At 36.3% G+C, this 13275-nt stretch overlaps 1 protein-coding gene across 2 annotated transcripts; it reads right to left on the bottom strand.

Annotated features, from left to right (window-relative positions):
• Positions 1–8130: 8130 nt before the first annotated feature.
• LOC129891740 (G-type lectin S-receptor-like serine/threonine-protein kinase At4g03230) lies at positions 8131–12664 on the bottom strand. 2 transcript variants are annotated; one of them, XM_055967201.1, is made up of 7 exons: positions 10987–12664; positions 10106–10231; positions 9773–9969; positions 9478–9688; positions 9148–9385; positions 8900–9050; positions 8131–8793 (listed from the first exon to the last, which is right to left on the bottom strand). In XM_055967201.1, exons 1-7 carry the CDS (start codon positions 12290–12292, stop codon positions 8482–8484), a joined length of 2541 nt encoding a protein of 846 aa, XP_055823176.1. In that variant the 5' UTR covers positions 12293–12664; the 3' UTR covers positions 8131–8481. The 2 variants fall into 2 exon arrangements, with proteins under 2 accessions (XP_055823176.1, XP_055823177.1); XM_055967202.1 differs by lacking the exon at positions 10106–10231.
• Between the last annotated feature and the right edge of the window lie 611 nt (positions 12665–13275).

The following is a 13275-nucleotide window of genomic DNA, read 5'->3' as shown; positions in this document are numbered from 1 at the left end:
CTAAGGGATCCATCTTTCTTTCGAACAAATAGGACCAGAGCTCCCCATGGTGAGACACTAGGCCTAATAAATCCCTTATCTAATAAGTCCTTCAACTGCTCCTTCAACTCTCTCAACTCAGCTGGGGCCATTCTATATGGAGGAATTGAGATAGGCTGGGTATCAGGAAGAACATCAATCCCAAAGTCAATCTTCCTATCAAGAGGGACTCCAGGCAGATCTTCAGGAAAGACATCCGGAAACACGTTGATAATCGGAACCGACTCAAGGGATGGAGACTCAATGCTGTTATCTTTCACTCGGACAATGTGATAAACACACCCTTTTTAGATTAGCTTCCTGGCCCTAAGGTATGAAATAAACTTACCCTTAGGCGCAACAGGACTACCCTTCCACTCTATGACAGCCTCATTCGGGAATTTGAATGTGACAATCTGAGTTCTACAATCAATAGAGGCATAACAGACATAGAGCCAATCCATACCAAGGATCATGTCAAAATTAACCATGTCCAACTCAATTAGGTCGGCTAAAGTATCCTTGTGATAAATAGACACAGTGCAATCTCTATAGACTCTCTCAGCTAAGACAGAATCACCGACAGGAGTGGCCACACTAAAAGGCTCAAGAAGATGTTCAGGAATTTTATTGAATTTAGTAGCCACATAAGGAGTCACAAAAGATAGGGTGGCACCCGGATCCATCAATATATAACAATCAAGAGAAGAGACTCGAATCATACCCGTCACGACGTTTGGAGAGTTCTCTTGATCTTGGCGACTACTCATAGCATATAAATGGTTTGTACCTCCGCCGGTGCCTGAAGTAGTGCCCTTTTGATTACCTCTAGTCGGTGGTGCGGTGGTAGAGGACTGGGCTCTTTTCTCCCATGTTGGACACTCCTTTAAAAAATGGTCCATTTGGCCGCATTTATAGCAACCAACCCTTCCTGCTCTATATTCTCCCAAGTGGAGCCTACCACACTTGCTGCATGGTGGCTTTCCCCTTGAACCTTGACTTACACTGGCCTGGGATTGAGAACCCTAGGGTATGAAATTCTGGCGACCTTGTCCCTGCCGATCATACTTGTTTTGCGGCATTGGTGCACTGGCGGTAGACGAGGCATAGTTGGAAGGCCTCTTCTGGAAGAAGGACCTATTTCCCTTGCTTTGCCTCAGTTCACCCTCAGGGCCCGCTGATTTTGCCTTCTTGCTCAGGTGCTCCTCCCTGTCTTTTCTTTTCTCATCCTCAACTTGTTGAGCATACACCATTAGTCTCGAAATATCCATGTCCGAGATCAATAATGCTGCTTTACACTCCTTCTTCACATGCCTCCCTAATCCGGAGACGAACTTTCTCATCTTTGACCTCACATCAGGAATCATTTCTGGAGCATACCTGGACAGCTGGATGAACTTCAGGCCATACTCCTTAACTGTCATTCCCTCTTGTTTCAGATTAACAAATTCCTCCACCTTCGCTTCCCTCAATTCTCGGGGAAAGAAGTGGTCAAGGAAGGCTCCCTCAAATTCATCCCATCTAGCAGGTTCAGCATCCTCACCCCTACTCTGTTCCTATTGGTTATACCAAATGTTCGCCATATCTTTGAGTTGGTAGGACACCAACTCGACCCCCTCAATCTCCGTGGCATGCATAGCTTTCAGAATTTTCCATATTTCATCAATAAAGTTTTGGGGATCTTCATCAACTTTAGAACCCGTGGATGCCGGTGGATTCATCATCAGAAAGTCTCTGATTCTAGTGGCAGCAGATGGCTCTTGGGAGCTAGAGCTAAGAGTCGGCGAACTCTGATTACCACTTCGGGCAGCCATTAGTTGCGTGAGCATTACAATTGCCCTTCGAAATTCTGCCTCTGATGTGGGTGCAGGTGGGGTAGCTGGCACTTGGGGTGCCTCTGAGTATCTCGCAGGTCGGCCTCTAGCCCTTGCCGGGCGTGCCTCGGACTGGGGCATCTCGGCGTTGTCAATATTCCTTTGGCTAGCAGTACGTTTTGGAGGCATTATCTGTAACGTATAAACGCACGAATTAGAAGGGAAGTTTCATAGAGTTTAACTCCATCGCATGAATTCAGAGTATGAAAGAAGTGAAACAATTCCTAATGTCCTATAGCCTCCTGCTTATAAGTGTGGTGCACAACACACCCATAAGCAAGACTCTACTAGACACGGCTTCATAGACTCCCTAGGACACTTGAACTCTGGGCTCTAATACCATGTTTGTCACGCCCCGAGAGGGTACCCTAGACGTAACCGGCACCCGAAGGCCATTTCTAACCTCCGAGCGAACCACCTGGTCCAGTCACTTATTCATTCAATCACATTCTCTTAGCGGAAACTCAATTAATGAAATACTATTCATATATGGGGCCGAAGGCCAAACATTTACAATCCAACAAGACAATAAAATAAGACTCCTCAAGATAACAGCTCGACCTCCCCACACTCCAGTCTATGAAGCCTCTATTCAAGTCTAAAAGGTGTCAATGACAAGTCCATGGCTACCAACAATCTAAATAAAAGAAAGGACAATAAAACTGTACAAGAAGGCTCAATATCCTCCGGGAACTAGGAGGACTCACCAACTAGCTGAGAGTGTAAGTGGATCTTCAACGGAGCGTCGGTTGATGATCTCTGGTACCTGTCGCTGCATCATAAAACGATGCAGGCCAAATGGCGTCAGTACATGGAATGTACGAGTATGTAAAATGGCCGAATACAACGAACATCAAGGAAGAAATCAATCAACTCGGAATCTCAACTCAATCCAATGTCCTAAGTCTAAACAAGAATATAATTTAGACGGGACCAATCATATACAATTCAACTCAATCTGACTCGGAGTACTATCAAGACCTATTTGGGAGTTTCTCTTAACCGACAACCAACACTTATGAGCCAGTGAAGGTACAACAAAATGACGTTGTTGCCGCGCCCGTTCATACCTTGCCAGGGTATGAACGAATCAAACACTCATAGATCCAATCCAACCAGGTCCTATAATGTCAGGACAAAGCTCTCGGGGAAGCATCCGACTTTAACGGTTCAATCCCTCCTACGTTTGGCAACACAGGTATTAGGTTTGAGTATGGACTATACTCTTGCCCAATTCGGTGCTCGATACTCCTTCCAAGACTCAATGCTCATAAAACTCCATCCAATCAACTCAATCAACTCATATCGACAAGTCTCATCACAACCTTGTCAACTCATCAACTCTATCACAATCAAATCTCTTCTAATCATACTATCCGATCAATCTCAATCATATTTTCAAAAGAAATTTTAAATGTACATATATAGCATCATCTAGATATAATCAATCATTACCTCCATCCATTTGAGAAATCTTTGTGACTCATCACATCTTCAAGACTTCAAATCGACATTTTTATAATAGGCAACGTTTTAAAGAAAATAATATCCTTTATCAAATCTACATAATTAAGAAGATCAATAAAACATATTTAACATCTCATTTCTTCATCATCTCATACTCACATAAGGGCTCATTTTAGGAACTCCTTAGCTCAACAACATTGACACATAAAGAATCAAATAGAATGGGGACAAAACTCATTCAAACATGCACCATGCCAAGAAACTCCATTTTCATGAATATCTAACCTCAAAACAAGAATAGGGCACATGGGTGGACTCAACCCATGTTTTGGATAGCCTTATATACCTTAGAATAGATGCTTGAAGAAACTTTGTTGTTGGGTCTTCAATGGAAGCTTGAGGTCTTGAAGCTCTTGGAACAATTCTTTGTTGGAAATGGAGAAGAAGAAGAAGAGAGAGATAGGTTTCTAGGGCTTTTAGAGAGAGAGTGGGGGCTGAAGAAATGATCCCAAAATATCCAAGGCTTGTGTATATATAATTTGGGACAATTCCCAAATTGCCCTTCCTCCAAAATTCTAAAAATTAGGCCAAAACGCTCTTGGCGCAATAGTGGCGCGCCGCGCCCTTACAGCGCCAAGGCCAATTATGCCTAAAAACCTGCACACCTCATAGTGGCGCGCCGCGCCAGAGACTAAACTACTGAGGCATGTTTCTTGCGCGATAGTGGCGCATCACGCCCTTACAGCGCCAAGGCCAAATTTTCTGGGTTCTGGAAATTTGACCTGAAAAACCTTGCACAACTTTTAGTGGCGCATCGTGCCAAGAACCAAACTACTGAGGCATGTTTCTGGTGCGATAGTGGCGCGTCGCGCCCTTACAGCGCCAAGGCCATTTCCCCAGCAGTTGTAACCCAGGCCAATAATAGAATTCCTGCTGTGCTAGTTCATCCTAGGATCGTCATATCTTTTGACTCCAAACTCCAAAATTTACGTTCTTGGTGGCGTTGGAAAGAAGACTCGACAACCTTTAATTTGACAGGTCGTGGGCCACCCAGATTGATGTCTCTCAAAAGATAGGGTCATTAAAAGTCGACCCTTATACGAACTCATCCTAAACTTAGCCACGATGGATCTTTTGGACTTAGCTCGGCCCTAGGGGTCCTTGGTGACCCCACATCACCTCTAACACTGCTCAGTCCCTCAGAGACTCATCTTAACCCATGAATATACTTCAAGATACTCGGGTTCGACCCCCCTCCCAAATACAAGAAGGGTCCGAATCTTTGGGAAACTTTTGAGGGGTGTTACATATATATGGTTAAAATAATAGAAATAAAAAATAATAATAATGACCCAAGGATTTACGCGGAAAACCTTTTAAATAAGGGAAAACCCATAACACACTCAAATAATGACACCAACCAACTGATATCACTATAATAAGTATTTTACATTGGGTAGTCACAGGTACAACACTCAAAAGGAATAACACTTTTTTGGTTTTCTACCTTACTAAAATATTGCTCATATTCTATTTTTCTTCTCATACTATTTTCTTATAATCTATGGAATCTTCACAACTCTCTAAATAATTTTTCTTTCTGTGAATTTGTGTGTTTGTAACAATGAGATATGTGCTCCTTTTATAGGAGAAAATTATTGCAAGACACCAAAAACATCAACATTTGCTGCGATGTTTATTTTTTACCAACCATTGTTGACTACAATTGTAGCAATTGAAAAATATAGCAATTATTGTTGACTACAGTTGCATGGAGTGGACCCCACAATACAGATTAAAAGACTTAAATTAATGTTTTTTTTAAAAAAAAAGATCGATGGCCAATTGAAACTAAAGATATTTCTCAACCCTTCTAATTCAACTATTTAAATAAAAGGCAGTGGTAATAATTTCCACAAAGATGGAATCTTATTTTGACAAACTAATACATCCCCCTTTCTCTATTATAAATAGACTCATGTTTCACCTTATCATTAGTCCTCCATGGTAAATTTCGAGGTTGGTTGAACTTACTTAAGCGATGTTATTTGACCGTCCAAAATCCAAATGAGTCAATTTTACGCGGTGTGATAAAATTAGCTCATAAAATTATGATTCGTTTAACTCATTTAAGTTTGGACAAAATTAATAACTCATTTATTTTATTAACTCAATTCATTTTAACTCGTTATATTCAACCTATTTATAAATTGGGCTGATATGCAATCCAAATTGACCCATGAGAAACTTTATCGTCTAAATATTTTTAACAATGCATTTTTAAGAAGACATTTATAGATTGATATGTTATATATAGCCATAATAAAAGTTATTTTTATTATTAGGTACTTAAACAAATTATTAAAAAAAATAAAACTTAATTTGTGTTTGGACATGCGATATAAAGTCATGATTTCAAATCAATGTTTGGACGTACGATTTGAGATCGTGATTTGAAATCAAATCCGAAATTCTCCGAACAAAATTTGGGATTCTAAATCGTGATTTTTAAAAAAAATGTAAAACTTGACCCTAAATTTATATTTTGTAAAAGAAAAATCTAGTATTTTAAATTTTGCAACAAAAACAAAAACTCATATTTGGCATGAAGGAGATTATATTATTAGTACAATGTGAAAACATTATTTTAAAGAATAACTAGTTACTACTATTATTGATTAGTGAATCTTTATAAATTGTGTATTTGAAAGTTTGTAATCGCAAATATTTATTTATAAAAGGAACATGGAGATATTTGATTTATCAATGCGGCACATTAGGATATTCCAATATATTGTTTATGAATCATGGTTGGCTCATTTGGTAAATTTGTAAAAAAATTAAGGAAATTTGGATAGTTTTCACAAGTTGTGGAGTTTTCATCTTTATGAGAAAGATACAATTTGAAAAATTCAAATTGCATGTCCAAATAAAGCTTCAACTTTTTTTTGGTAACTAAGCTTCAACTTTAAATCAATCTAATTTCACTATTATGAATTTCAAATCATGATTTCATATTACATGTCCAAAAGGGTTAGTAAGAGTTGGATGAGTTGGATTATGATCCTATTTTAGCTCATTTTAATCCTAATAACTTTGATCCACCCATTTATTAATTCATTTCATTTTGACCGTCCAAATTAAGTCCAAACACTCTTGTTGCTCTAAAAAAGAGTCAATTCCTTAAATGGTCACCCAAGTTTAGATAATTGCCTTCAAATATCATTTTTATTTTCTTTAAGACCAAAATATCACTCAACTATCACTATTTTCCTCCAAATATACTTAATATTTCAAAAAAATTCTTCTCTCCTAATTGACATGCCATATCATTAAAGCCTCATTTTTTTTAATAATAGACTTATTTAATTCATATAAACAAATTATAATTTTGTTCTTTATTTTAAAATAAATAAATAGTAGTTTATTAAGAAGAAATTTGCATGCTTAAATACAAATCTCTTTTATTTTTTAAAAGACATAATATCACTAACTATTACTATTTTTCTCAGAAAAAAATACTAAATACCACAAAAGTCTCCTTCTATTCTAGTTGATATGTCATGTCACTAAACCATCATTTTAAAAATAATAGACCTATTTAACTCATAAGAATTATGTCTCTACACAAAAAAATATAAATTACGTGAGAATCTATGATGATTATAAAAAAAAATTACTTTCTTCAAATTTTTCTATCAATTAAAATTCAATGAAAAAAATCTTTGTATGATATTATTGCCTAAGAAATATTTTAAATCCCTAAGTAAATTATCTAAAAAATATAAGAATTTTTTTTCATAAAAATATTCAAACAAATTTGTAAGGTTGACAGAGAAAAGTTGGTAAAAAGAGAAATTTATTGTTTAACATTTATTTTTTAATTTTTTTAATTTTTTTTTTATAATTATTATATTATATTTTATCTTATCATACTATTAAACACCAATATATATTCTTATCTCATCCTAAACTCACGAAACACAAGTAATAATAAATTGAATTGCCTATTTTAATTCAATAATTCACCTATCATATGATATTAATAGGCTTATTAATAAAATATTATTCACTTTATTTTTAAAAAAAAAAAATAATATTGTAAGTATGAATTTCAAAGTACACAATTAATTCCTTTTTAATAGTTAATTGACCTTTAATATTATTGATCCATTATACAATATATGATTATTCAAAGTAAGTTGATGTTCATGAGTGATTTTGTATATCAATATTTTTTGAATATATGTGTTTATAAGTATTCAAAATTGATGGCATTATAGTAAGTTTTAAAAAGCTATTTTTCATAGCATAAAAAAAGTTTATTATGATAAAATATTCTAAAGTATAAAAATTTCTTCTTAATAAATTAATATATTTTTGTTAAAAATAATAATAAGGTTATTATTTTAGTTAAATGAGTTTGATGAATTGAAGAAGTCTATTTTTTTAAAAAATGAGGCTTTAATGAAATGGCATGTCAATTAGGAGAGAAATGAGGTTTTTGTAGTGTTAAGTGTATTTGGAGGAAAATAGTGATAGTTGAGTGATATTTTGGTCCTAAATAAAATAAAAATGATATTTGAAGGCAATTTTCTTAACTTGGTTGACCATTTAGGGAATTGACTCCTCTAAAAAACTAACATCCTTAGACCTTGACATGTATGGCGAAACTTCATTAGGAGTGCTTCATAATGGGATTTAGAACAACAATCCAACCTTAATACATGTCTTTTTTTCCCCTTTCATTCTGAATAGCCTTTAAGACAAGTTAAAGAAGGTAGAAGAGACCAAGATGAACTTTTTTTTATCAACACAATATATTCTATGTTCTACACAATATTAAGCATATACTTTTCACTATAACTATTAACAGTACTGATCCTAGTGTCATGATCCGCCACTTGATCATCGGAAAGAGGGAGTCATGAGTAAGTTAGCAAGTGCCGCACAGACGTTTTAGTTGAAGTCTAAGTCTGTGACACTAGTCTACTACTGCCTAAACCACAAAAAAAAATGGGTAAAAGAAAAAGATCATGTATTCCATTGATTTTATTTTTTAATCTAAGGTGAAAAAATAATATCATGTAAATTCATTTGAAAAACTAATGAATTCATCCCACTATCGGCCTTCTTCCACTGTGATTGTCAACTCAATTTTGGAGAAACTAGGTGGTTTACCAGATGAAACAGAAGATGAATTAGAAACATTTCTCCTTGACACAAAAGCTGGTTGATTTGGTTTTGGAAGAGACGTACTTTCACTACGAAGCATCGTCATAACATTTGACATTGTAGGACGATCGCCTGGATCTTCTTGCACACATAAGAGCCCAACATTTATGCACTTCATTGCTTCTTTCGGGTTGCATGATTCGAGCAATGAATGATCCAGCAAATGTAGTGCCCTTTTTTCTTTCCAGTAATTCCACGCCTGTGAATGATGATTTAGAATAATAAATATGAAGTCCAACAGATTGGATAAAACTAAGTAAGAAGTGTTGAATTTTTGGCTTCAGAAAAGTACTCTAGGCACTCACATGGACCAAAAGGTTAGAAGCTTCTTTAGATTGATAAAACCCCGTGTTTCTCCTTCCGGTTATTATCTCCAGTATTACTACTCCTAAGCTGAATACGTCTGACTTAATCGAGAATACCCCCTCCAATGCATATTCAGGAGACATATATCCGCTAAATCAACCAAATAATGATGGAATTATCACGAGTGATCAGCTGTGCGACGCAATTAAGTAAAGTTCATAACATTGTTATATGTTGTATTACTTACTAAGTTCCAACCACTTTTTTGGTATTTGCTTCTGTTGTTTTTTCTTCAACTATCCTTGCCAAGCCAAAGTCTGATATTTTTGGTTTCATTTCTTGATCCAAAAGAATGTTACTTGTTTTCAGATCTCTATGAATAATTCTGAGCCTTGAGTCTTCATGAAGATAGAGAAGCCCACGAGAAATTCCTAATATGATCTCAAATCGCCTTTTCCATTTCAATGACTTGCTAAGTGTTGAATCTTGTTAGGTAACCATGGAGAAAATTTAGCCAAATCATACGTCAAGAAAATAGAGAGATTAAGAAATAAGATAAGTTCAGATATATACTAACCGAATATGAAGGTGTCTAGACTTTTGTTTGACATGTACTCGTAAAGTAGAATCTGTTCGTACCCTGTGATGGAGTAGCCTAAAAGTCTGACTAGATTTCTATGTTGAAGTTTTGAGATCAGTATGACTTCATTCCTGAATTCTTCAATGCCCTGTCTAGATTGGCTTGATAGCCTTTTCACAGCAATTTCTTGTCCATCTGAAAATATACCCTGAAAGAATTTCAATGTGTAAACTAGGATGCTATGAAATGACTACATAAAGTGGAACTGTTGAAGTGAAATATTAGTTCTAACCTTATAAACAGGACCAAAACCTCCTTGTCCAAGCTTATTTACATCTGAGAAATTATCTGTGGCTGCTAATATGTTTTCCAAGTAAAAGAATGGAACCGCGATGTTTTGCTTATCATTTTCGTTAATCAGGTTTTGTGCTTCTCTTTCTTTGTTGAACCATTGTGGCACTGGATTCCCTCCTGTGCTTTGTTTGCTTGCTAAGATCAGAAAACAAGAGCAGCCTTTTGAGATATCTCTCTTGATCTGATTCGAAAAGAAAAGAAGAAAAACGAAGGAGAAATTTTTCTGGTAGTGGTAAAACTACTCCGGAGAAAGTAATAGCAACACAAATACCTATTCTCTTCGCCATCATTCTCCTATAATAAATGTAGCTAAAGCTACATAGAAGTAGAACTGCAATGGCTACCACGCCAGATATGATAACTTTAAGCTTCAGGGAAAATTTCCCTGATTTTGCATCTGATGACAGAAAAGAAAAAACATGAGTTTTACTAGGGAGCTAGTCAAGTAAGTCACCACAAGGAAACTCTGATAAGAAATAGACTTGGGACCCTAATTCAACTTTAAAAGCTAGCTTCGTGATGTAATGAAGTCCAAGACCATATAAAGAGAACATCTCATTCCTAAAGAGGCGATGTGGGAAGTCAACTAATGCCTGGACCTGCCAACTGGAGCGTGACTAATATGATGGGCGCGATAAGAAATGGACCTTGAGGCTAACTCAACTATAGAAGGCAGCTTATGAGGTAAGGACTGCCAAAAAACAGATGAAAAGACCATCCCATCCTTAAAGAGCCGATGGTGGGAACTCAACGAACTGTAATAGTTTACAGGAGAAAGGTCTTCAACTCATATTGGCTAGTTGTAACTAATCAAAACAAGAAAACCATACGTTTGGTCAGTGACTATCTTATGTGTGTTTAAAACATAGAGGGTGTTGCGTAAAGTTACACGTGACTGTCTGATGTTTGTTTAAAACGTAGAGGGTGTTTGCGTAAACTTATAATTGCCTAGTTAATTCTTGTGAGCTCTAAGATTTAGAGAATATATAGACTCGTGTCTCGTAATATTGAAAGCCATTAGGTAAAGAACTGAAACATCAGACCAAAAAAAAAACATCCCTAGAAAGCTCTGTCAGTAACTATTCGGAGATGAGCATTGCATACATAGAAATGAAAAACACTATCAAATACGACTCATGACTTTTAACTTACCTTCACCATGTGCTTCGTCAGAGAAAGAAAGTCTGGTATAAATCACACTTCCACTACCATCTTCTGGTGAGAGTTGCTTCAGATTCAAAAGTTCATTCCAAATTGAACACACATTATTATCATAAGCATATGCATTGCATAAGGAACAGTTACTCAAGCAAGTAAAACGGCATTCCTCAGCACTAGCAGCCGGCACAGTAAGAGAATATTCCGGCAATGTTACTCTGGGATTCATCAAAAACCTGCCGTTCATTTTACCATCACCACACTGCAAGCTTTTCTTCCTTAAACAACCACCAGAATGATCATTCAAGTCCCATTCTGTATCGGATCTAGGTGTGAAACCGGTCAAGCAATTACAGAAGGTCGCGGACTCCTTATTGCAAATGCTAAAGGCACCACAACTAGCATACACCTCGCAGGGTTGTCTTGGTTGAGACGTAAAAATTTGCCATTCCTTTAAATTTTCCGCCCAAATCATATGCCTGATTTGCCCAGAGACATCTAGTGTTAATCTGATTTTGGAAGAGTTACGGGGGGAATATGTAAAATAGCTCTCATTTTCATTATCAACATATGTAAAGCTGTATCTATCAGAATTCAAACTCATCTCAGGCATCAAGTTGAAAATATGTCCATTCCAAGATCCAGAAGCTGAGTACATCTCAGTCCCGTTCCATTTTATCAAGAACTGCTTATTGCTCTGATCCATCTCCACGGAAAAAACCCCCGGAGAAGGATCCTCTGAGTTCTTCCAAGAAGTAAGAATTCTTGATGTATTGGTACGCTTGTCATACCTCACCTTAGCATTCGGCAACCATGTATCAGTCGGGTAATCGAAGCTTTGCCAAAGCGGTGGAGTTGAATTTGATCCATCACTCAAGATCAAATTACCATCATCAGAAAGAATTGCCACTAGAGTATTTGAGCTAATTGTGTTGCTGATGATATTTGTGGACCAAAAAGAGTTTTTGGATTCAGTAATAAGCACTAAATTGCCATCCAAAACTTTCAACTCAACAGAATCCATATCAGTAGCTGATAGTGGCTTCTCTCTGTTTGCTACCCATACTATTGTTTCTGGATTTACATTCCTGTACCATATACCAAGATAGTAATAATTTTTCGAATTACCTCGCTTGAAGAATCCTAATTCAAAATTTTCGCCTGAAGAAACAACACTTTGGCTTCCAGAAATAGATTGATTTACTGCGATCATATCTACTCCAAGAGACTGATGGATACTGAGAGATAAACATGTTAGGATCACAAAAAGTAGGAGGAAAGAATAATGTTGCAGTTTCATGGTTGCACCAAATTTGTTAACAGAAGATGCACAACATCAATTAAGGTCATGTTGCTAGTCATGGCAAGACTTTGACCTTTCGTTTAATTAGATTCAGAGGAGATTTGTCTAAGCCAAAAAGCACGTGCTTGTCTAGAATTCCATAACAATGGTGTGTTTCTTATGAAATAAGTCTACCACTACTCTACTATGGGTTGGTTTTGGTTGTGTCAAATTAGGCGTCCGGGACCTTGGAGGCCTATATGAAGGATCTCATCATCCGATGGTATATAGAAGGCAAAGAAATGGATTTTGGGTCTGACTCAGCCTCAAAAGTTAACTATACCGAAGGTTTATAAGGAGCCCAGGGTTATGTGGGATTCATTCATTTTTTATTTTTTTTTATTTTTATTTTTGGGGTAGAAGGGATTCATGTCATTCATCAATGTGCATGCGTTAATATTCTTATTATATTTGAATTTTTATAAATTGAGGCTCCTTTCTTTTCACTAGGTATCATCCACAATGCAACTTTAATGGGTTAGAGAGTCAGGGAACATTTGTGAGAAACAAGTGTTATATATTCCCTCCGTTTCATTTTATGTGGTATCATTTTTTTGTTCGTCTCAAAACGATGTTGCTTTATTATATATTTAGAAATAATTTAATTTTAAAATTTATTTTTTACGTTTGATGAAATGATTTATAATCACACATATATTTAAAGATTGTTTTAGACCACAAATTTCAAAAATCATCCATGATTAAACGGTACTATATAAAATGGAACGGAGGGAATATTTAGTATAGTTAATCATCACTATTTTGTTTTCAATCTTCAAAGGGGAATGGATTGGAAAAAAAGGAATTGAGAAAAATAAAAGAACCAATATTGACTTGGTCAATTAATGGGAAAGAGCTGGCAATGGATCGAAAGCGATGTCAGAAGGGGCAACTGTACCCTCAGTGAAGGTGGGAACACAACATTGTTCTCATCAAAGGCC

This window comes from Solanum dulcamara, chromosome 6, assembly GCF_947179165.1.
Source record: "Solanum dulcamara chromosome 6, daSolDulc1.2, whole genome shotgun sequence".
NCBI classification, from domain to species: Eukaryota; Viridiplantae; Streptophyta; class Magnoliopsida; order Solanales; family Solanaceae; genus Solanum; species Solanum dulcamara.
Note: the sequence above shows the minus strand (reverse complement) of the source record. Positions and strands in the feature narration are given on the sequence as shown.

Coding starts and splice junctions, on each gene's coding strand:
- LOC129891740 (XM_055967201.1), bottom strand. CDS start 12,292: ATGAAACTGCAACATTATTCTTTCCTCCTACTTTTTGTGATCCTAACA. Junction 9,386..9,477: donor TCTAGACACCTTCATATTCG/GTTAGTATATAT, acceptor TTACCTAACAAG/ATTCAACACTTAGCAAGTCA. Junction 8,794..8,899: donor CTTCTAACCTTTTGGTCCAT/GTGAGTGCCTAG, acceptor CATCATTCACAG/GCGTGGAATTACTGGAAAGA.